The 24885-nt window shown below is 39.5% G+C and overlaps 1 protein-coding gene across 16 annotated transcripts in view; it reads right to left on the bottom strand.

The window, feature by feature from the left end:
• LOC115134873 (FERM domain-containing protein 4A-like) overlaps nucleotides 1-24885 on the bottom strand; it is a 151877-nt gene that overhangs the window by 73295 nt on the left and 53697 nt on the right. For all 16 annotated transcript variants that reach the window (XM_065022522.1, XM_065022526.1, XM_065022523.1 and 13 more), the window contains exons 3-4: nucleotides 20768-20862; nucleotides 18658-18750 (exon numbers count right to left, since the gene is read on the bottom strand). In XM_065022522.1, the coding sequence (XP_064878594.1) occupies nucleotides 18658-18750; nucleotides 20768-20862 (188 nt within the window). The remainder of the gene's footprint in view (nucleotides 1-18657; nucleotides 18751-20767; nucleotides 20863-24885) is intronic.

The raw sequence follows: 24885 nt of genomic DNA, 5'->3' as shown, positions 1-24885 counted from the left end.
TAGAGAGATGGGAGCTACTGTAACAGTATAATGTAGTCTATATATAGAGAGATGGGAGCTACTGTAACAGTATAATGTAGTCTATATATAGAGAGATGGGAGCTACTGTAACAGTATAATGTAGTCTATATATAGAGAGATGGGAGCACTGTAACAGTATAATGTAGTCTATATATAGAGAGATGGGAGCTACTGTAACAGTATAATGTAGTCTATATATAGAGAGATGGGAGCTACTGTAACAGTATAATGTAGTCTATATATAGAGAGATGGGAGCTACTGTAACAGTATAATGTAGTCTATATATAGAGAGATGGGAGCTACTGTAACAGTATAATGTAGTCTATATATAGAGATGGGAGTTACTGTAACAGTATAATGTAGTCTATATATAGAGAGATGGGAGCTACTGTAACAGTATAATGTAGTCTATATATAGAGAGATGGGTCTAGCTACTGTAACAGTATAATGTAGTCTATATATAGAGAGATGGGAGCTACTGTAACAGTATAATGTAGTCTATATATAGAGAGATGGGAGCACTAACAGTATAATGTAGTCTATATATAGAGAGATGGGAGCTACTGTAACAGTATAATGTAGTCTATATATAGAGAGATGGGAGTTACTGTAACAGTATAATGTAGTCTATATATAGAGAGATGGGAGCACTAACAGTATAATGTAGTCTATATATAGAGAGATGGGAGTTACTGTAACAGTATAATGTAGTCTATATATAGAGAGATGGGAGCTACTGTAACAGTATAATGTAGTCTATATATAGAGAGATGGGAGCTACTGTAACAGTATAATGTAGTCTATATATAGAGAGATGGGAGCTACTGTAACAGTATAATGTAGTCTATATATAGAGAGATGGGAGCTACTGTAACAGTATAATGTAGTCTATATATAGAGAGATGGGAGCTACTGTAACAGTATAATGTAGTCTATATATAGAGAGATGGGAGCTACTGTAACAGTATAATGTAGTCTATATATAGAGAGATGGGAGCACTGTAACAGTATAATGTAGTCTATATATAGAGAGATGGGAGCTACTGTAACAGTATAATGTAGTCTATATATAGAGAGATGGGAGCTACTGTAACAGTATAATGTAGTCTATATATAGAGAGATGGGAGCTACTGTAACAGTATAATGTAGTCTATATATAGAGAGATGGGAGCTACTGTAACAGTATAATGTAGTCTATATATAGAGAGATGGGAGCTACTGTAACAGTATAATGTAGTCTATATATAGAGAGATGGGAGCACTAACAGTATAATGTAGTCTATATATAGAGAGATGGGAGCTACTGTAACAGTATAATGTAGTCTATATATAGAGAGATGGGAGCTACTGTAACAGTATAATGTAGTCTATATATAGAGAGATGGGAGCTACTGTAACAGTATAATGTAGTCTATATATAGAGAGATGGGAGCTACTGTAACAGTATAATGTAGTCTATATATAGAGAGATGGGAGCTACTGTAACAGTATAATGTAGTCTATATATAGAGAGATGGGAGCTACTGTAACAGTATAATGTAGTCTATATATAGAGAGATGGGAGCACTGTAACAGTATAATGTAGTCTATATATAGAGAGATGGAGCTACTGTAACAGTATAATGTAGTCTATATATAGAGAGATGGGAGTTACTGTAACAGTATAATGTAGTCTATATATAGAGAGATGGGAGCTACTGTAACAGTATAATGTAGTCTATATATAGAGAGATGGGAGCACTGTAACAGTATAATGTAGTCTATATATAGAGAGATGGGAGCTACTGTAACAGTATAATGTAGTCTATATATAGAGAGATGGGAGCTACTGTAACAGTATAATGTAGTCTATATATAGAGAGATGGGAGCTACTGTAACAGTATAATGTAGTCTATATATAGAGATGGGAGCACTAACAGTATAATGTAGTCTATATATAGAGAGATGGGAGCTACTGTAACAGTATAATGTAGTCTATATATAGAGATGGGAGCTACTGTAACAGTATAATGTAGTCTATATATAGAGAGATGGGAGCACTGTAACAGTATAATGTAGTCTATATATAGAGATGGGAGCTACTGTAACAGTATAATGTAGTCTATATATAGAGAGATGGGAGCTACTGTAACAGTATAATGTAGTCTATATATAGAGAGATGGGAGCTACTAACAGTATAATGTAGTCTATATATAGAGAGATGGGAGTCTATATGTAACTGTAACAGTATAATGTAGTCTATATATAGAGAGATGGGAGCACTAACAGTATAATGTAGTCTATATATAGAGAGATGGGAGCTACTGTAACAGTATAATGTAGTCTATATACAGAGAGATGGGAGCTACTGTAACAGTATAATGTAGTCTATATATAGAGAGATGGGAGCTACTGTAACAGTATAATGTAGTCTATATATAGAGAGATGGGAGCACTGTAACAGTATAATGTAGTCTATATATAGAGAGATGGGAGCTACTGTAACAGTATAATGTAGTCTATATATAGAGAGATGGGAGCTACTGTAACAGTATAATGTAGTCTATATATAGAGATGGGAGCTACTGTAACAGTATAATGTAGTCTATATATAGAGAGATGGGAGCACTAACAGTATAATGTAGTCTATATATAGAGAGATGGGAGCTACTGTAACAGTATAATGTAGTCTATATATAGAGATGGGAGCTACTGTAACAGTATAATGTAGTCTATATATAGAGAGATGGGAGCTACTGTAACAGTATAATGTAGTCTATATATAGAGAGATGGGAGCACTAACAGTATAATGTAGTCTATATATAGAGAGATGGGAGCTACTGTAACAGTATAATGTAGTCTATATATAGAGAGATGGGAGCACTAACAGTATAATGTAGTCTATATATAGAGAGATGGGAGCTACTGTAACAGTATAATGTAGTCTATATATAGAGAGATGGGAGCTACTGTAACAGTATAATGTAGTCTATATATAGAGAGATGGGAGCTACTGTAACAGTATAATGTAGTCTATATATAGAGAGATGGGAGCACTGTAACAGTATAATGTAGTCTATATATAGAGAGATGGGAGTTACTGTAACAGTATAATGTAGTCTATATATAGAGAGATGGGAGCTACTGTAACAGTATAATGTAGTCTATATATAGAGAGATGGGAGCTACTGTAACAGTATAATGTAGTCTATATATAGAGAGATGGGAGCTACTGTAACAGTATAATGTAGTCTATATATAGAGAGATGGGAGCTACTGTAACAGTATAATGTAGTCTATATATAGAGAGATGGGAGCACTAACAGTATAATGTAGTCTATATATAGAGAGATGGGAGCTACTGTAACAGTATAATGTAGTCTATATATAGAGAGATGGGAGCACTAACAGTATAATGTAGTCTATATATAGAGAGATGGGAGCTACTGTAACAGTATAATGTAGTCTATATATAGAGATGGGAGCTACTGTAACAGTATAATGTAGTCTATATATAGAGAGATGGGAGCTACTGTAACAGTATAATGTAGTCTATATATAGAGAGATGGGAGCTACTGTAACAGTATAATGTAGTCTATATATAGAGAGATGGGAGCTACTGTAACAGTATAATGTAGTCTATATATAGAGAGATGGGAGCTACTGTAACAGTATAATGTAGTCTATATATAGAGAGATGGGAGCTACTGTAACAGTATAATGTAGTCTATATATAGAGAGATGGGAGTTACTGTAACAGTATAATGTAGTCTATATATAGAGAGATGGGAGCACTAACAGTATAATGTAGTCTATATATAGAGAGATGGGAGCTACTGTAACAGTATAATGTAGTCTATATATAGAGAGATGGGAGCTACTGTAACAGTATAATGTAGTCTATATATAGAGATGGGAGCTACTAACAGTATAATGTAGTCTATATATAGAGAGATGGGAGCTACTGTAACAGTATAATGTAGTCTATATATAGAGAGATGGGAGCTACTGTAACAGTATAATGTAGTCTATATATAGAGAGATGGGAGTTACTGTAACAGTATAATGTAGTCTATATATAGAGAGATGGGAGCTACTCTATATATAGAGAGATGGGAGCTACTGTAACAGTATAATGTAGTCTATATATAGAGAGATGGGAGCTACTAACAGTATAATGTAGTCTATATATAGAGATGGGAGCTACTGTAACAGTATAATGTAGTCTATATATAGAGAGATGGGAGCTACTGTAACAGTATAATGTAGTCTATATATAGAGAGATGGGAGCACTAACAGTATAATGTAGTCTATATATAGAGAGATGGGAGCTACTGTAACAGTATAATGTAGTCTATATATAGAGAGATGGGAGCACTGTAACAGTATAATGTAGTCTATATATAGAGAGATGGGAGCTACTGTAACAGTATAATGTAGTCTATATATAGAGAGATGGGAGCACTGTAACAGTATAATGTAGTCTATATATAGAGAGATGGGAGCTACTGTAACAGTATAATGTAGTCTATATATAGAGAGATGGGAGCTACTGTAACAGTATAATGTAGTCTATATATAGAGAGATGGGAGCTACTGTAACAGTATAATGTAGTCTATATATAGAGAGATGGGAGCTACTGTAACAGTATAATGTAGTCTATATATAGAGAGATGGGAGCTACTGTAACAGTATAATGTAGTCTATATATAGAGAGATGGGAGCTACTGTAACAGTATAATGTAGTCTATATATAGAGAGATGGGAGCTACTGTAACAGTATAATGTAGTCTATATATAGAGAGATGGGAGTTACTGTAACAGTATAATGTAGTCTATATATAGAGATGGGAGTAACAGTATAATGTAGTCTATATATAGAGAGATGGGAGCTACTGTAACAGTATAATGTAGTCTATATATAGAGAGATGGGAGCTACTGTAACAGTATAATGTAGTCTATATATAGAGAGATGGGAGCTACTGTAACAGTATAATGTAGTCTATATATAGAGAGATGGGAGCTACTGTAACAGTATAATGTAGTCTATATATAGAGAGATGGGAGCTACTGTAACAGTATAATGTAGTCTATATATAGAGAGATGGGAGCACTAACAGTATAATGTAGTCTATATATAGAGAGATGGGAGCTACTGTAACAGTATAATGTAGTCTATATATAGAGAGATGGGAGCACTGTAACAGTATAATGTAGTCTATATATAGAGAGATGGGAGCTACTGTAACAGTATAATGTAGTCTATATATAGAGAGATGGGAGCTACTGTAACAGTATAATGTAGTCTATATATAGAGTCTAGATGGGAGCACTGTAACAGTATAATGTAGTCTATATATAGAGAGATGGGAGCTACTGTAACAGTATAATGTAGTCTATATATAGAGAGATGGGAGCTACTGTAACAGTATAATGTAGTCTATATATAGAGAGATGGGAGCACTAACAGTATAATGTAGTCTATATATAGAGAGATGGGAGCTACTGTAACAGTATAATGTAGTCTATATATAGAGAGATGGGAGCACTGTAACAGTATAATGTAGTCTATATATAGAGAGATGGGAGCTACTGTAACAGTATAATGTAGTCTATATATAGAGAGATGGGAGCACTGTAACAGTATAATGTAGTCTATATATAGAGAGATGGGAGCTACTGTAACAGTATAATGTAGTCTATATATAGAGAGATGGGAGCTACTGTAACAGTATAATGTAGTCTATATATAGAGAGATGGGAGCTACTGTAACAGTATAATGTAGTCTATATATAGAGAGATGGGAGCTACTGTAACAGTATAATGTAGTCTATATATAGAGAGAACAGTGGGAGCTACTGTAACAGTATAATGTAGTCTATATATAGAGAGATGGGAGCTACTGTAACAGTATAATGTAGTCTATATATAGAGAGATGGGAGCTACTGTAACAGTATAATGTAGTCTATATATAGAGAGATGGGAGCTACTGTAACAGTATAATGTAGTCTATATATAGAGAGATGGGAGCTACTGTAACAGTATAATGTAGTCTATATATAGAGAGATGGGAGCTACTGTAACAGTATAATGTAGTCTATATATAGAGAGATGGGAGCACTGTAACAGTATAATGTAGTCTATATATAGAGAGATGGGAGCTACTGTAACAGTATAATGTAGTCTATATATAGAGAGATGGGAGCTACTGTAACAGTATAATGTAGTCTATATATAGAGAGATGGGAGTTACTGTAACAGTATAATGTAGTCTATATATAGAGAGATGGGAGCACTAACAGTATAATGTAGTCTATATATAGAGAGATGGGAGCTACTGTAACAGTATAATGTAGTCTATATATAGAGATGGGAGCTACTGTAACAGTATAATGTAGTCTATATATAGAGAGATGGGAGCTACTGTAACAGTATAATGTAGTCTATATATAGAGAGATGGGAGCACTGTAACAGTATAATGTAGTCTATATATAGAGAGATGGGAGCTACTGTAACAGTATAATGTAGTCTATATATAGAGAGATGGGAGCTACTGTAACAGTATAATGTAGTCTATATATAGAGAGATGGGAGCTACTGTAACAGTATAATGTAGTCTATATATAGAGAGATGGGAGCACTGTAACAGTATAATGTAGTCTATATATAGAGATGGGAGCTACTGTAACAGTATAATGTAGTCTATATATAGAGAGATGGGAGCACTAACAGTATAATGTAGTCTATATATAGAGAGATGGGAGCTACTGTAACAGTATAATGTAGTCTATATATAGAGAGATGGGAGCACTAACAGTATAATGTAGTCTATATATAGAGAGATGGGAGCTACTGTAACAGTATAATGTAGTCTATATATAGAGAGATGGGAGTTACTGTAACAGTATAATGTAGTCTATATATAGAGAGATGGGAGCTACTGTAACAGTATAATGTAGTCTATATATAGAGAGATGGGAGCTACTGTAACAGTATAATGTAGTCTATATATAGAGAGATGGGAGCACTAACAGTATAATGTAGTCTATATATAGAGAGATGGGAGCACTAACAGTATAATGTAGTCTATATATAGAGAGATGGGAGCTACTGTAACAGTATAATGTAGTCTATATATAGAGAGATGGGAGCACTAACAGTATAATGTAGTCTATATATAGAGGATGTTACTGTAACAGTATAATGTAGTCTATATATAGAGAGATGGGAGCTACTGTAACAGTATAATGTAGTCTATATATAGAGAGATGGGAGCTACTGTAACAGTATAATGTAGTCTATATATAGAGAGATGGGAGCTACTGTAACAGTATAATGTAGTCTATATATAGAGAGATGGGAGCACTAACAGTATAATGTAGTCTATATATAGAGAGATGGGAGCTACTGTAACAGTATAATGTAGTCTATATATAGAGAGATGGGAGCACTAACAGTATAATGTAGTCTATATATAGAGAGATGGGAGCTACTGTAACAGTATAATGTAGTCTATATATAGAGAGATGGGAGCACTAACAGTATAATGTAGTCTATATATAGAGAGATGGGAGCTACTGTAACAGTATAATGTAGTCTATATATTAGAGAGATGGGAGCACTGTAACAGTATAATGTAGTCTATATATAGAGAGATGGGAGCTACTGTAACAGTATAATGTAGTCTATATATAGAGAGATGGGAGCTACTGTAACAGTATAATGTAGTCTATATATAGAGAGATGGGAGCTACTGTAACAGTATAATGTAGTCTATATATAGAGAGATGGGAGCACTGTAACAGTATAATGTAGTCTATATATAGAGAGATGGGAGCTACTGTAACAGTAAATGTAGTCTATATAGAGAGATGGGAGCTACTGTAACAGTATAATGTAGTCTATATAGAGAGATGGGAGCACTGTAACAGTATAATGTAGTCTATATATAGAGAGATGGGAGTTACTGTAACAGTATAATGTAGTCTATATATAGAGAGATGGGAGCACTAACAGTATAATGTAGTCTATATATAGAGAGATGGGAGCCACTGTAACAGTATAATGTAGTCTATATATAGAGAGATGGGAGCTACTGTAACAGTATAATGTAGTCTATATATAGAGAGATGGGAGCTACTGTAACAGTATAATGTAGTCTATATATAGAGAGATGGGAGCTACTGTAACAGTATAATGTAGTCTATATATAGAGAGATGGAGCCACTGTAACAGATAACGTAGTCCATATATAGAGATGGAGCCACTGTAACAGTATAATGTAGTCTATATATAGAGAGATGGGAGCACTGTAACAGTATAATGTAGTCTATATATAGAGAGATGGGAGCTACTGTAACAGTATAATGTAGTCTATATATAGAGATGGGAGCCACTGTAACAGTATAATGTAGTCTATATATAGAGAGATGGGAGCCACTGTAACAGTATAATGTAGTCTATATATAGAGATGGGAGCCACTGTAACAGCATAATGTAGTCTATATATAGAGAGATGGGAGCCACTGTAACAGTATAATGTAGTCTATATATAGAGAGATGGGAGCACTAACAGTATAATGTAGTCTATATATAGAGAGATGGGAGCTACTGTAACAGTATAATGTAGTCTATATATAGAGAGATGGGAGCTACTGTAACAGTATAATGTAGTCTATATATAGAGAGATGGGAGCACTGTAACAGTATAATGTAGTCTATATATAGAGATGGGAGCACTAACAGTATAATGTAGTCTAGTCCATAGAGAGATGGGAGCTACTGTAACAGTATAATGTAGTCTATATATAGAGAGATGGGAGCTACTGTAACAGTATAATGTAGTCTATATATAGAGAGATGGGAGCCACTGTAACAGCATAATGTAGTCTATATATAGAGAGATGGGAGCTACTGTAACAGTATAATGTAGTCCATATATAGAGAGATGGGAGCCACTGTAACAGCATAACGTAGTCCATATATAGAGAGATGGGAGCCACTGCAACAGCATAACGTAGTCCATACAGAGAGATGGGAGCCACTAACAGCATAACGTAGTCCATATATATAGAGAGATGGGAGCCACTGTAACAGCATAACGTAGTCCATATATAGAGAGATGGGAGCCACTGTAACAGCATAACGTAGTCCATATATAGAGAGACGGGAACTGTAACAGCATAACGTAGTCCATATATAGAGAGATGGGAGCCACTGTAACAGCATAACGTAGTCCATATATAGAGAGATGGGAGCCACTGTAACAGTATAATGTAGTCTATATATAGAGAGATGGGAGCCACTGTAACAGCATAACGTAGTCCATATATAGAGAGATGGGAGCCACTGTAACAGTATAATGTAGTCCATATATAGAGAGATGGGAGCCACTGTAACAGCATAACGTAGTCCATATATAGAGAGACGGGAGCCACTGTAACAGCATAACGTAGTCCATATATAGAGAGATGGGAGCCACTGTAACAGCATAACGTAACGTCCATATATAGAGAGATGGGAGCCACTGTAACAGCATAACGTAGTCCATATATAGAGAGATGGGAGCCACTGTAACAGCATAACGTAGTCCATATATAGAGAGATGGGAGCACTAACAGCATAACGTAGTCCATATATAGAGAGATGGGAGCCACTGTAACAGCATAACGTAGTCCATATATAGAGAGATGGGAGCCACTGTAACAGCATAACGTAGTCCATATATAGAGAGATGGGAGCTACTGTAACAGTATAATGTAGTCTATATATAGAGAGAGCCACTGGGAGCACTGTAACAGTATAATGTAGTCTATATATAGAGAGATGGGAGCCTGTAACAGTATAATGTAGTCTATATATAGAGAGATGGGAGCACTGTAACAGTATAATGTAGTCTATATATAGAGAGATGGGAGTTACTGTAACAGTATAATGTAGTCTATATATAGAGAGATGGGAGCTACTGTAACAGTATAATGTAGTCTATATAGAGAGATGGGAGCTACTGTAACAGTATAATGTAGTCTATATATAGAGAGATGGGAGCCACTGTAACAGTATAATGTAGTCTATATATAGAGAGATGGGAGCACTAACAGTAAACAGTCCATAATGTAGTAATGTATCCATATAGAGAGATGGGAGCTACTGTAACAGTATAATGTAGTCTATATATAGAGAGATGGGAGCTACTGTAACAGTATAATGTAGTCTATATATAGAGATGGGAGCTACTGTAACAGTATAATGTAGTCTATATATAGAGAGATGGGAGCACTAACAGTATAATGTAGTCTTATATAGAGATGGGAGCTACTGTAACAGTATAATGTAGTCTATATATAGAGAGATGGGAGCTACTGTAACAGTATAATGTAGTCTATATATAGAGAGATGGGAGCTACTGTAACAGTATAATGTAGTCTATATATAGAGAGATGGGAGCCACTGTAACAGTATAATGTAGTCTATATATAGAGAGATGGGAGCTACTGTAACAGTATAATGTAGTCTATATATAGAGAGATGGGAGCTACTGTAACAGTATAATGTAGTCTATATATAGAGAGATGGGAGCTACTGTAACAGTATAATGTAGTCTATATATAGAGAGATGGGAGCACTGTAACAGTATAATGTAGTCTATATATAGAGAGATGGGAGTTACTGTAACAGTATAATGTAGTCTATATATAGAGAGATGGGAGCACTAACAGTATAATGTAGTCTATATATAGAGAGATGGGAGTTACTGTATACAGTATAATGAGATGGGAGCACTAATGTAGTCTATAGAGAGATGGGAGCTACTGTAACAGTATAATGTAGTCTATATATAGAGAGATGGGAGCTACTGTAACAGTATAATGTAGTCTATATATAGAGAGATGGGAGCTACTGTAACAGTATAATGTAGTCTATATATAGAGAGATGGGAGCACTGTAACAGTATAATGTAGTCTATATATAGAGAGATGGGAGCACTGTAACAGTATAATGTAGTCTAGCATAACGTAGTCCATAGAGATGGGAGCTACTGTAACAGTATAATGTAGTCTATATAGAGAGATGGGAGCTACTGTAACAGTATAATGTAGTCTATATATAGAGAGATGGGAGCTACTGTAACAGTATAATGTAGTCTATATATAGAGAGATGGGAACAGTTACTGTAACAGTATAATGTAGTCTATATATAGAGAGATGGGAGCACTGTAACAGTATAATGTAGTCTATATATAGAGAGATGGGAGCTACTGTAACAGTATAATGTAGTCTATATATAGAGAGATGGGAGCTACTGTAACAGTATAATGTAGTCTATATATAGAGAGATGGGAGCACTGTAACAGTATAATGTAGTCTATATATAGAGAGATGGGAGCTACTGTAACAGTATAATGTAGTCTATATATAGAGAGATGGGAGCTTACTGTAACAGTATAATGTAGTCTATATATAGAGAGATGGGAGCTACTGTAACAGTATAATGTAGTCTATATATAGAGATGGGAGCTACTGTAACAGTATAATGTAGTCTATATATAGAGAGATGGGAGTTACTGTAACAGTATAATGTAGTCTATATATAGAGAGATGGGAGCTACTGTAACAGTATAATGTAGTCTATATATAGAGAGATGGGAGCTACTGTAACAGTATAATGTAGTCTATATATAGAGATGGGAGCTACTGTAACAGTATAATGTAGTCTATATATGGGAGCCACTGTAACAGTATAATGGGAGAGATGGGAGTTACTAACAGTATAAGTCTGAGATAACAGTATAATGTAGTCTATATATAGAGAGATGGGAGCTACTGTAACAGTATAATGTAGTCTATATATAGAGAGATGGGAGCTACTGTAACAGTATAATGTAGTCTAACAGTATAATAGTCCAGAGATGGGAGCTACTGTAACAGTATAATGTAGTCTATATATAGAGAGATGGGAGTCTATATATAGAGAGATGGAGCTACTGTAACAGTATAATGTAGTCTATATATAGAGAGATGGGAGCTACTGTAACAGTATAATGTAGTCTATATATAGAGAGATGGGAGCTACTGTAACAGTATAATGTAGTCTATATATAGAGAGATGGGAGCTACTGTAACAGTATAATGTAGTCTATATATAGAGAGATGGGAGCACTGTAACAGTATAATGTAGTCTATATATAGAGAGATGGGAGCTACTAACAGTATAATGTAGTCTATATATAGAGAGATGGGAGCTACTGTAACAGTATAATGTAGTCTATATATAGAGATGGGAGTTACTAACAGTATAATGTAGTCTATATATAGAGAGATGCTACTGTAACAGGAGCTACTGTAACAGTATAATGTAGTCTATATATAGAGAGATGGGAGCACTGTAACAGTATAATGTAGTCTATATATAGAGAGATGGGAGCTACTGTAACAGTATAATGTAGTCTATATATAGAGAGATGGGAGCTACTGTAACAGTATAATGTAGTCTATATATAGAGAGATGGGAGCTACTGTAACAGTATAATGTAGTCTATATATAGAGAGATGGGAGCACTGTAACAGTATAATGTAGTCTATATATAGAGAGATGGGAGCTACTGTAACAGTATAATGTAGTCTATATATAGAGAGATGGGAGCTACTGTAACAGTATAATGTAGTCTATATATAGAGAGATGGGAGCTACTGTAACAGTATAATGTAGTCTATATATAGAGAGATGGGAGCTACTGTAACAGTATAATGTAGTCTATATAGAGATGGGAGCCACTGTAACAGTATAATGTAGTCTATATATAGAGAGATGGGAGCACTGTAACAGTATAAGAGATAATGTAGTCTATATATAGAGAGATGGGAGTTACTGTAACAGTATAATGTAGTCTATATATAGTAATGGGAGCATAACAGTATAATGTAGTCTATATATAGAGAGATGGGAGCTACTGTAACAGTATAATGTAGTCTATATATAGAGAGATGGGAGCTACTGTAACAGTATAATGTAGTCTATATATAGAGAGATGGGAGCTACTGTAACAGTATAATGTAGTCTATATATAGAGGGAGTAGAGATAATGAGTGGAGATGGGAGCTACTGTAACAGTATAATGTAGTCTATATATAGAGAGATGGGAGCACTGTAACAGTATAATGTAGTCTATATATAGAGAGATGGGAGCTACTGTAACAGTATAATGTAGTCTATATATAGAGAGATGGGAGCTACTGTAACAGTATAATGTAGTCTATATATAGAGAGATGGGAGCTACTGTAACAGTATAATGTAGTCTATATATAGAGAGATGGGAGCTACTGTAACAGTATAATGTAGTCTATATATAGAGAGATGGGAGCTACTGTAACAGTATAATGTAGTCTATATATAGAGAGATGGGAGCTACTGTAACAGTATAATGTAGTCTATATATAGAGAGATGGGAGTTACTGTAACAGTATAATGTAGTCTATATATAGAGAGATGGGAGCACTGTAACAGTATAATGTAGTCTATATATAGAGAGATGGGAGCTACTGTAACAGTATAATGTAGTCTATATATAGAGAGATGGGAGCTACTGTAACAGTATAACAGTATAATGTAGTCTATATATAGAGAGATGGGAGCTACTGTAACAGTATAATGTAGTCTATATATAGAGAGATGGGAGTTACTGTAACAGTATAATGTAGTCTATATATAGAGAGATGGGAGCTACTGTAACAGTATAATGTAGTCTATATATAGAGAGATGGGAGCTTACTGTAACAGTATAATGTAGTCTATATATAGAGAGATGGGAGCACTGTAACAGTATAATGTAGTCTATATATAGAGAGATGGGAGCTACTGTAACAGTATAATGTAGTCTATATATAGAGAGATGGGAGCTACTGTAACAGTATAATGTAGTCTATATATAGAGAGATGGGAGCACTGTAACAGTATAATGTAGTCTATATATAGAGAGATGGGAGCTACTGTAACAGTATAATGTAGTCTATATATAGAGAGATGGGAGCTACTGTAACAGTATAATGTAGTCTATATATAGAGAGATGGGAGCTACTGTAACAGTATAATGTAGTCTATATATAGAGAGATGGGAGCTACTGTAACAGTATAATGTAGTCTATATATAGAGAGATGGGAGCTACTGTAACAGTATAATGTAGTCTATATATAGAGAGATGGGAGCTACTGTAACAGTATAATGTAGTCTATATATAGAGAGATGGGAGCTACTGTAACAGTATAATGTAGTCTATATATAGAGAGATGGGAGCTACTGTAACAGTATAATGTAGTCTATATATAGAGAATGGGAGCTACTGTAACAGTATAATGTAGTCTATATATAGAGAGATGGGAGCTACTGTAACAGTATAATGTAGTCTATATATAGAGAGATGGGAGCTACTGTAACAGTATAATGTAGTCTATATATAGAGAGATGGGAGCTACTGTAACAGTATAATGTAGTCTATATATAGAGAGATGGGAGCTACTGTAACAGTATAATGTAGTCTATATATAGAGAGATGGGAGCTACTGTAACAGTATAATGTAGTCTATATATAGAGATGGGAGCTACTGTAACAGTATAATGTAGTCTATATATAGAGAGATGGGAGCTACTATAACAGTATAATGTAGTCTATATATAGAGAGATGGGAGCACTAACAGTATAATGTAGTCTATATATAGAGAGATGGGAGCTACTGTAACAGTATAATGTAGTCTATATATAGAGAGATGGGAGCACTGTAACAGTATAATGTAGTCTATATATAGAGAAATGGGAGCTACTGTAACAGTATAATGTAGTCTATATATAGAGAGATGGGAGCTACTGTAACAGTATAATGTAGTCTATATATAGAGAGATGGGAGCTACTGTAACAGTATAATGTAGTCTATATATAGAGAGATGGGAGTTACTGTAACAGTATAATGTAGTCTATATACAGAGAGATGGGAGCTACTGTAACAGTATAATGTAGTCTATATACAGAGAGATGGGAGTTACTGTAACAGTATAATGTAGTCTATATATAGAGAGATGGGAGCACTAACAGTATAATGTAGTCTATATATAGAGAGATGGGAGTTACTGTAACAGTATAATGTAGTCTATATATAGAGAGATGGGAGCTACTGTAACAGTATAATGTAGTCTATATATAGAGAGATGGGAGCACTAACAGTATAATGTAGTCTATATATAGAGAGATGGGAGCTACTGTAACAGTATAATGTAGTCTATATATAGAGAGATGGGAGCTACTGTAACAGTATAATGTAGTCTATATATAGAGAGATGGGAGCTACTGTAACAGTATAATGTAGTCTATATATAGAGAGATGGGAGCTACTGTAACAGTATAATGTAGTCTATATATAGAGAGATGGGAGCTACTGTAACAGTATAATGTAGTCTATATATAGAGAGATGGGAGCTACTGTAACAGTATAATGTAGTCTATATATAGAGAGATGGGAGCTACTGTAACAGTATAATGTAGTCTATATATAGAGAGATGGGAGCTACTGTAACAGTATAATGTAGTCTATATATAGAGAGATGGGAGCTACTGTAACAGTATAATGTAGTCTATATATAGAGAGATGGGAGCACTAACAGTATAATGTAGTCTATATATAGAGAGATGGGAGTTACTGTAACAGTATAATGTAGTCTATATATAGAGAGATGGGAGCACTAACAGTATAATGTAGTCTATATATAGAGAGATGGGAGTTACTGTAACAGTATAATGTAGTCTATATACAGAGAGATGGGAGCTACTGTAACAGTATAATGTAGTCTATATACAGAGAGATGGGAGTTACTGTAACAGTATAATGTAGTCTATATATAGAGAGATGGGAGCTACTGTAACAGTATAATGTAGTCTATATATAGAGAGATGGGAGTTACTGTAACAGTATAATGTAGTCTATATATAGAGAGATGGGAGCTACTGTAACAGTATAATGTAGTCTATATATAGAGAGATGGGAGCTACTGTAACAGTATAATGTAGTCTATATATAGAGAGATGGGAGCTACTGTAACAGTATAATGTAGTCTATATATAGAGAGATGGGAGCACTAACAGTATAATGTAGTCTATATATAGAGAGATGGGAGCTACTGTAACAGTATAATGTAGTCTATATATAGAGAGATGGGAGCTACTGTAACAGTATAATGTAGTCTATATATAGAGAGATGGGAGCTACTGTAACAGTATAATGTAGTCTATATATAGAGAGATGGGAGCTACTGTAACAGTATAATGTAGTCTATATATAGAGAGATGGGAGCTACTGTAACAGTATAATGTAGTCTATATATAGAGAGATGGGAGCACTAACAGTATAATGTAGTCTATATATAGAGAGATGGGAGCTACTGTAACAGTATAATGTAGTCTATATATAGAGAGATGGGAGCTACTGTAACAGTATAATGTAGTCTATATATAGAGAAATGGGAGCTACTGTAACAGTATAATGTAGTCTATATATAGAGAGATGGGAGCTACTGTAACAGTATAATGTAGTCTATATATAGAGAGATGGGAGTTACTGTAACAGTATAATGTAGTCTATATATAGAGAGATGGGAGCTACTGTAACAGTATAATGTAGTCTATATATAGAGAGATGGGAGCTACTGTAACAGTATAATGTAGTCTATATATAGAGATGGGAGCTACTGTAACAGTATAATGTAGTCTATATATAGAGAGATGTGAGCACTAACAGTATAATGTAGTCTATATATAGAGAGATGGGAGCTACTGTAACAGTATAATGTAGTCTATATATAGAGAGATGGGAGCTACTGTAACAGTATAATGTAGTCTATATATAGAGAGATGGGAGCTACTGTAACAGTATAATGTAGTCTATATATAGAGAGATGGGAGCTACTGTAACAGTATAATGTAGTCTATATATAGAGAGATGGGAGTTACTATAACAGTATAATGTAGTCTATATATAGAGAGATGGGAGCACTAACAGTATAATGTAGTCTATATATAGAGAGATGGGAGCTACTGTAACAGTATAATGTAGTCTATATATAGAGAGATGGGAGCTACTGTAACAGTATAATGTAGTCTATATATAGAGAAATGGGAGCTACTGTAACAGTATAATGTAGTCTATATATAGAGAGATGGGAGCTACTGTAACAGTATAATGTAGTCTATATATAGAGAGATGGGAGCTACTGTAACAGTATAATGTAGTCTATATATAGAGAGATGGGAGCACTAACAGTATAATGTAGTCTATATATAGAGAGATGGGTCGTTGTTACAGCTACTGTTTCCAAAACATGCACACACATGCTGTGAAACCAATGCACAAGCACCGTGCACACAAGCATGCAAGCATGAAAGCACACACACAAACACACACTCACACACACACACTGGGATGCTCTGGCAGGGAAGTCTGATAATGGATTCAGCTCTGACATTTAGACTGATTGCAGTTTCATCAGTCTGTCTCTGTGTTTAACTGTGTATCAGGATGTGTGTGTGAGTGTGTGGTGTGTATAAATGCATTGTATTAATAAGCATTTCAATGCGTGTGTGTATTTGTGTGTGGGAATGTAGAGTGACTGGATATGTTATTAGTGGCTGGCTATAACAGAGGTAATCACAATAGTCATTCTATTGTATGCGCACTGATGGCTTACCCTGAACACAAGGCCATGTATTTGATAGTGATCTGTTACGTGAACAATACACCCCATGCAACAATACAATATCCATACACATCAAAACTATTATGTTAGGTTGAAATGACGTCATTACCGCACACCATTTTGGAGACACTTATCGTTAATGCCAATCAGTACAAACAACCATTCATCCGTTGTGTCTCCAATGCAGGTTGCTATGTACATTGCTAAAGAATGACAAGTCCCTAGAGCATATATGTCATCATAGGGATCTTTAAAGTACTGACCAACACTATTCAGCACGGTGTGTGTGTGTGTCTGTGTGTGTGTGTAGCGTTTCCACAGGTGCAAAGAAAGGTCAGACACATTATCTTCAGATCCTGTACCTTTTCTTCCAACTACAATGACTTCATGTAGACACAAACATGCACACACACGCACGCACGCACGCACGCACGCACGCACGCACGCACGCACGCACGCACACACACACACACACACACACACACACACACACACACACACACACACACAGACACTCACTCAGGATGTGTGTTATGTAAGAGAGCAGCCATTGTCAGAGCAGTACAAAGGGACTGGCAGGAGAAAGGAGTGGGTTTAGAACCCTGCTACTACAGGTCAGATCACAGCTGCAGCTCCACTTTACAGGGAGACATCCTCTTATATATCTGACACACACAGACACACTGAACATCATGCATGATAAATAGCTAGACAACTATTACTGAAATATGACTGGTGTTCTCTTACAGTATAATGAAGTTATTATCTGCCTTCTTCACAGAGTTAAGGTAGTGTGCAGACATCTGTCTGACTAGGGGGCATGTCTGTGTTTCCTGCTGGAGGCTGTGTACTGTATGTTTACTGTAGGAGCGCTGCTCGTGTGTGTTTTTCTATGATGTGACCATACCTGACACAGAAGTACAGTACGATGGGTCCAGACTTCTTGGGGAACTCGTGTTCTAGAACCCTTCGGTCCAACTGCAGCCAGCTGAAATGACCCCTGGAGACACAACAACCAATCGAATGTCAGCATACTGCACACCCAACCAATGAGGAGACAAACTCAGTACACTACAGAACTGACTGATTCAATAATGAATAGTACAGCCTAGCTCCCTGTGCTTCACACTCTACCCATCCTCTACCCATCCTCTCTCTTTCTTTCTCTCTGACAGGGATGAAAACTGCAGAGGCAGCTTGTCACCCTGGTAACCCTGCATGGTGTTATGGGCAACATGCAGCTCTTTCAGCTCTCAGACATAGAAACAACCAATCTACATCATAGAACTGAGGGACTGGCAGACAAACAGAGAGACAGAACTGGGGTGTGTCTTTGTCACAGGAGGTTGGTAGCACCTTAATTGGACGGGCTTGTGGTATTGGCTGGAGCGGAAACAGTGGAATGGTATAATATACATCAAGAGGTATAAAATACCACAGACTGTCAGCCTCTACGTAAATCAATAACCAACAGTATTCTAGGGAATAGCAGGCTGGGACAAGAGTGTATGACTGGAAATAACAGTTCTATATTTAAGCAATAAGGAAAGGGAAAGAGGGATACCTGGTCAGAATGCATTCAACTGAAATGCAATAAGGCCCGAGGGGGTGTGGTTTTTGGCCAATATACCACAGCTAAGGGCTGTTCTTGCGCACGACACAACGCGGATTGCCTGGACACAGCCCTTAGTCGTGGTATATTGGCCATAAACCACAAACCCGAGGTGCCTTATTGCTATTATAAACTGGTTACCAACATAATTAGAGCAGTAAAAATAAAGGTTATGTCATAACCGTGGTTTACGGTCTGTTATACCAAGGCTTTCAGCCAATCAGCATTCAGGAATCAAACCACCCAGTTTATAATAATACTTTCATCTGTCATCCTCTGGGCTCACATCCTCAATCCCAAAATAACATAAAATGTCATCCTTACATTTTAAACATACATTTCTCAGTATATGATAAACAGGGTACGGTGTAGTTACATCCCATTCGAGGTGTGTAAGTGCTGGGCTGGAACAAAACCCTGCACATCACATATATCCCCAGGACCAGGACTACATCCATGGTGATGGTAGTGTATCCCCAGGACCAGGACTACATCCAGTGTGATGGTAGTGTATCCCCAGGACCAGGACTACATCCATGGTGATGGTAGTGTATCCCCAGGACCAGGACAACATCCATGGTGATGGTAGTGTATCCCCAGGACCAGGACTACATCCATGGTGATGGTAGTGTATCCCCAGGACCAGGACTACATCCATGGTGATGGTAGTGTATCCCCAGGACCAGGACTACATCCATGGTGATGGTAGTGTATCCCCAGGACCAGGACTACATCCATGGTGATGGTAGTGTATCCCCAGGACCAGGACTACATCCATGGTGATGGTAGTGTATCCCCAGGACTACATCCATGGTGATGGTAGTGTATCCCCAGGACCAGGACTACATCCATGGTGATGGTAGTGTATCCCCAGGACCAGATCCATGGTGATGGTAGTGTATCCCCAGGACCAGGACTACATCCATGGTGATGGTAGTGTATCCCCAGGACCAGGACTACATCCATAGTGATGGTAGTGTATCCCCAGGACCAGGACTACATCCATGGTGATGGTAGTGTATCCCCAGGACCAGGACTACATCCATGGTGATGGTAGTGTATCCCCAGGACCAGATCCATGGTGATGGTAGTGTATCCCCAGGACCAGGACTACATCCATGGTGATGGTAGTGTATCCCCAGGACCAGATCCATGGTGATGGTAGTGTATCCCCAGGACTACATCCATGGTGATAGTACTGTATCCCCAGGACCAGGACTACATCCATGGTGATGGTAGTGTATCCCCAGGACTACATCCATGGTGATGGTAGTGTATCCCCGGGACCAGGACTACATCCATGGTGATGGTAGTGTATCCCCAGGACCAGGACTACATCCATGGTGATGGTAGTGTATCCCCAGGACTACATCCATGGTGATGGTAGTGAACCAGAGGGACTTACGTTTCATCGGTGTAGGAGATGCCAAAGTATTCCTTCTCCTTCAGGTTGAAGTGGGAGGCCACTAAATCCAAAAGGTCCTTGGCCATCAGTTTGGGCTGCAGGGAAACACACACACACACACACACGTAGGGTTAATATGGTGTGTGTGTGTATGGAGTCAGAGTGTGTGTGTGTGATTCTGTTTGTGTATGTAAAGGTTATGTGTTAATCTGAGTGTGACTGTGTATTCTAATAGCTATTGGTCGTCTGAGAGTGACTGATGGAGGTGGGGGGTCGTCCGAGTGACTGATGGAGGTGGGGGGGTCGTCTGAGAGTGACTGATGGAGGTGGGGGCGTCGTCTGAGAGTGACAGATGGAGGTGGGGGGGTCGTCTGAGAGTGACTGATGGAGGTGGGGGGATCGTCTGAGAGTGACAGATGGAGGTGTGGGGGTCATCTGAGAGTGACTAATGGAGGTGGGGGGTCGCCTGAGGGTGACAGATGGAGGTGGGGGTCGTCTGAGAGTGACTGATGGAGGTGGGGGTCATCTGAGAGTGACTAATGGAGGTGGGGGTTGTCTGAGAGTGACAGATGGGGGTGGGGGTCGTCTGAGAGTGACTGATGGAGGTGGGGGGTTATCTGAGAGTGACAGATGGAGGTGGGGGGTCGTCTGGGAGTGACTGATGGAGGTGGGGGGTGGTCTGAGAGTGACTGATGGAGGTGGGGGTCATCTGAGAGTGACAGATGGAGGTGGGGGGTCGTCTGAGAGTGACTAATGGAGGTGGGGGGTTGTCTGAGAGTGACAGATGGGGGTGAGGGTTATCTGAGAGTGACAGATGGAGGTGGGGGTGTCGTCTGAGAGTGACAGATGGGGGTGAGGGGGGAGTCATCTGACAGTGACAGATGGAGGTGAGGGGGAGTCGTCTGAGGTGACAGATGGAAGTGAGGGGGAGTCGTCTGAGAGTGACTGATGGAGGTCGGGGGGGGATCACCTGACAGTGACAAATGGAGGTGAGGGGAAGTCATCTGACAGTGACAGATGGAGGTGATGGGGAGTCATCTGACAGTGACAGATGGAGGTGGCGGGAGTCATCTGACAGTGACAGATGGAGGTGAGGGGGAGTCATCTGAGAGTGACAGATGGAGGTGAGGGGGGGTCATCTGACAGTGACAGATGGAGGTGATGGGGAGTCATCTGACAGTGACAGATGGAGGTGGCGGGGAGTCATCTGACAGTGACTGATGGAGGTGATGGGGAGTCATCTGACAGTGACAGATGGAGGTGATGGGGAGTCATCTGAGAGTGACAGATGGAGGGGAGGGGGGAGTCATCTGAGATTGACAGATGGAGGTGAGGGGGAGTCATCTGACAGTGACAGATGGAGGTGATGGGGAGTCATCTGACAGTGACTGATGGAGGTGATGGGGAGTCATCTGACAGTGACAGATGGAGGTGATGGGGAGTCATCTGAGAGTGACAGATGGAGGTGACGGGGAGTCATCTGAGAGTGACAGATGGAGGTGATGGGGAGTCATCTGAGAGTGACAGATGGAGGTGAGGGGGAGTCATCTGAGAGTGACAGATGGAGGTGAGGGGGGAATCATCTGACAGTGACAGATGGAGGTGATGGGGAGTCATCTGACAGTGACAGATGGAGGTGATGGGGAGTCATCTGAGAGTGACAGATGGAGGTGATGGGAGTCATCTGACAGTGACAGATGGAGGTGAGGGGGAGTCATCTGAGAGTGACAGATGGAGGTGTGGGGGGTCATCTGACAGTGACAGATGGAGGTGAGGGGGGAGTCATCTGAGAGTGACAGATGGAGGTGATGGGGAGTCATCTGAGAGTGACAGATGGAGGTGAGGGGGAGTCATCTGAGAGTGACAGATGGAGGTGATGGGGAGTCATCTGACAGTGACAGATGGAGGTGAGGGGGTCATCTGACAGTGACAGATGGAGGTGATGGGGAGTCATCTGAGAGTGACAGATGGAGGTGATGGGGAGTCATCTGACAGTGACAGATGGAGGTGAGGGGGAGTCATCTGAGAGTGACAGATGGAGGTGTGGGGGGTCATCTGAGAGTGACAGATGGAGGTGAGGGGAGTTGTCTGAGAGTGACTGATGGAGGTGAGGGGGAGTCATCTGAGAGTGACTGATGGAGGTGAGGGGGGAGGGAGTCATCTGAGAGTGACAGATGGAGGTGAGGGGGAGAGTCATCTGAGAGTGACAGATGGAGGTGAGGGGGAAGTCATCTGAGAGTGACAGATATAGGTGAGGGGGAGTCATCTGAGAGTGACAGATATAGGTGAGGGGGGAGTTGTCTGAGAGTGACAGATGGAGGTGAGGGGGGAGTTATCTGAGAGTGTCAGATGGAATTGGGGGTCATCTGAGAGTGACTGATGGAGGTGAAGGGGGTCATCTGAGAGTGACTGATGGAGGTGAGGGGGTCATCTGAGAGTGACAGATGGAGGTGAGGGGGAGTTGTCTGAGAGTGACTGATGGAGGTGAGGGGGAGTCATCTGAGAGTGACTGATGGAGGTGAGGGGGAGGGAGTCATCTGAGAGTGACAGATGGAGGTGAGGGGGAGAGTCATCTGAGAGTGACAGATGGAGGTGAGGGGAGTTGTCTGAGAGTGACAGATGGAGGTGAGGGGGAGTTGTCTGAGAGTGACAGATGGAGGTGAGGGGGAGTTATGTGACTATGACAGATGGAGGTGAAGGGGGAGTTGTCTGAGACTGACAGATGGAGGTGAGGGGGAGTTATGTGACTATGACAGATGGAGGTGAGGGGGAGTTGTCTGAGAGTGACAGATGGAGGTGAAGGGGGAGTTGTCTGACAGTGACAGATGGAGGCGAGGGGGAGTTGTCTGACAGTGACAGATGGAGGTGAAGGGGGAGATGTCTGAGAGTGACAGATGGAGGTGAGGGGGAGTTGTCTGACAGTGACAGATGGAGATGAGGGGGAGTTGTCTGAGAGTGACAGGTGGAGGTGGGGGGCTCATCTGAGAGTGACTGATGGAGGTGAAGGGGGAGGGAGTCATCTGAGAGTGACAGATGGAGATGAGGGGGAGTTGTCTGAGAGTGACAGATGGAGGTGAGGGGGGAGTCATCTGAGAGTGACAGATGGAGGTGATGGGGAGTCATCTGACAGTGACAGATGGAGGTGAGGGGGTCATCTGACAGTGACAGATGGAGGTGATGGGGAGTCATCTGAGAGTGACAGATGGAGGTGATGGGGAGTCATCTGACAGTGACAGATGGAGGCGAGGGGGAGTTGTCTGACAGTGACAGATGGAGGTGAGGGGGAGTTGTCTGAGAGTGACAGATGGAGGTGGGGGGCTCATCTGAGAGTGACTGATGGAGGTGAAGGGGGAGGGAGTCATCTGAGAGTGACAGATGGAGGTGAGGGGGAGTTGTCTGAGAGTGACAGATGGAGGTGAAGGGGGAGTTGTCTGAGAGTGACAGATGGAGGTGGGGGCTCATCTGACAGTGACAGATGGAGGTGAAGGGGGAGTTGTCTGAGAGTGACAGATGGAGGTGAGGGGGAGTTGTCTGACAGTGACAGATGGAGGTGAGGGGGGAGTTGTCTGAGAGTGACAGATGGAGGTGGGGGCTCATCTGAGAGTGACTGATGGAGGTGAAGGGGATGTCATCTGAGAGTGACTGATGGAGGTGAGGGGGGTCATCTGAGAGTGACAGATGGAGGTGAGGGGGGAGTTGTCTGAGAGTGACTGATGGAGGTGAGGGGGGGTCATCTGAGAGTGACAGATGGAGGTGAGGGGGGTCATCTGAGAGTGACAGATGGAGGTGAGGGGGAGTCATCTGAGAGTGACTGATGGAGGTGAGTGGGGTCATCTGAGAGTGACTAATGGGGGGGGGGGGTCATCTGAGTGTGACAGATGTGTAAGTGTTGCTGACAGTGCAGGTGCACATTCTCTCTCTATCTGATCTACACTCCCACTGCAGAGTCACAGGAATAAGTAGGGAACTGTACCACAATATCAAGGTGGGGTCTAACCCATTGTTAACAACAAAGACTATCTTACTCTGCGAGGGCCAGTGTGGGTGCAAGCCTTTGCTTCATCTAAGAGCAGTAAAACAGCTGATTCAACTAATCAACTAATCATAGCCTCTGTCAC

The sequence above is a fragment of the Oncorhynchus nerka genome, linkage group LG9a (genome assembly GCF_034236695.1).
Source record: "Oncorhynchus nerka isolate Pitt River linkage group LG9a, Oner_Uvic_2.0, whole genome shotgun sequence".
In the NCBI taxonomy this organism is placed as follows: domain Eukaryota; kingdom Metazoa; phylum Chordata; class Actinopteri; order Salmoniformes; family Salmonidae; genus Oncorhynchus; species Oncorhynchus nerka.
This window is presented reverse-complemented; position numbering and strand designations above follow the sequence as displayed.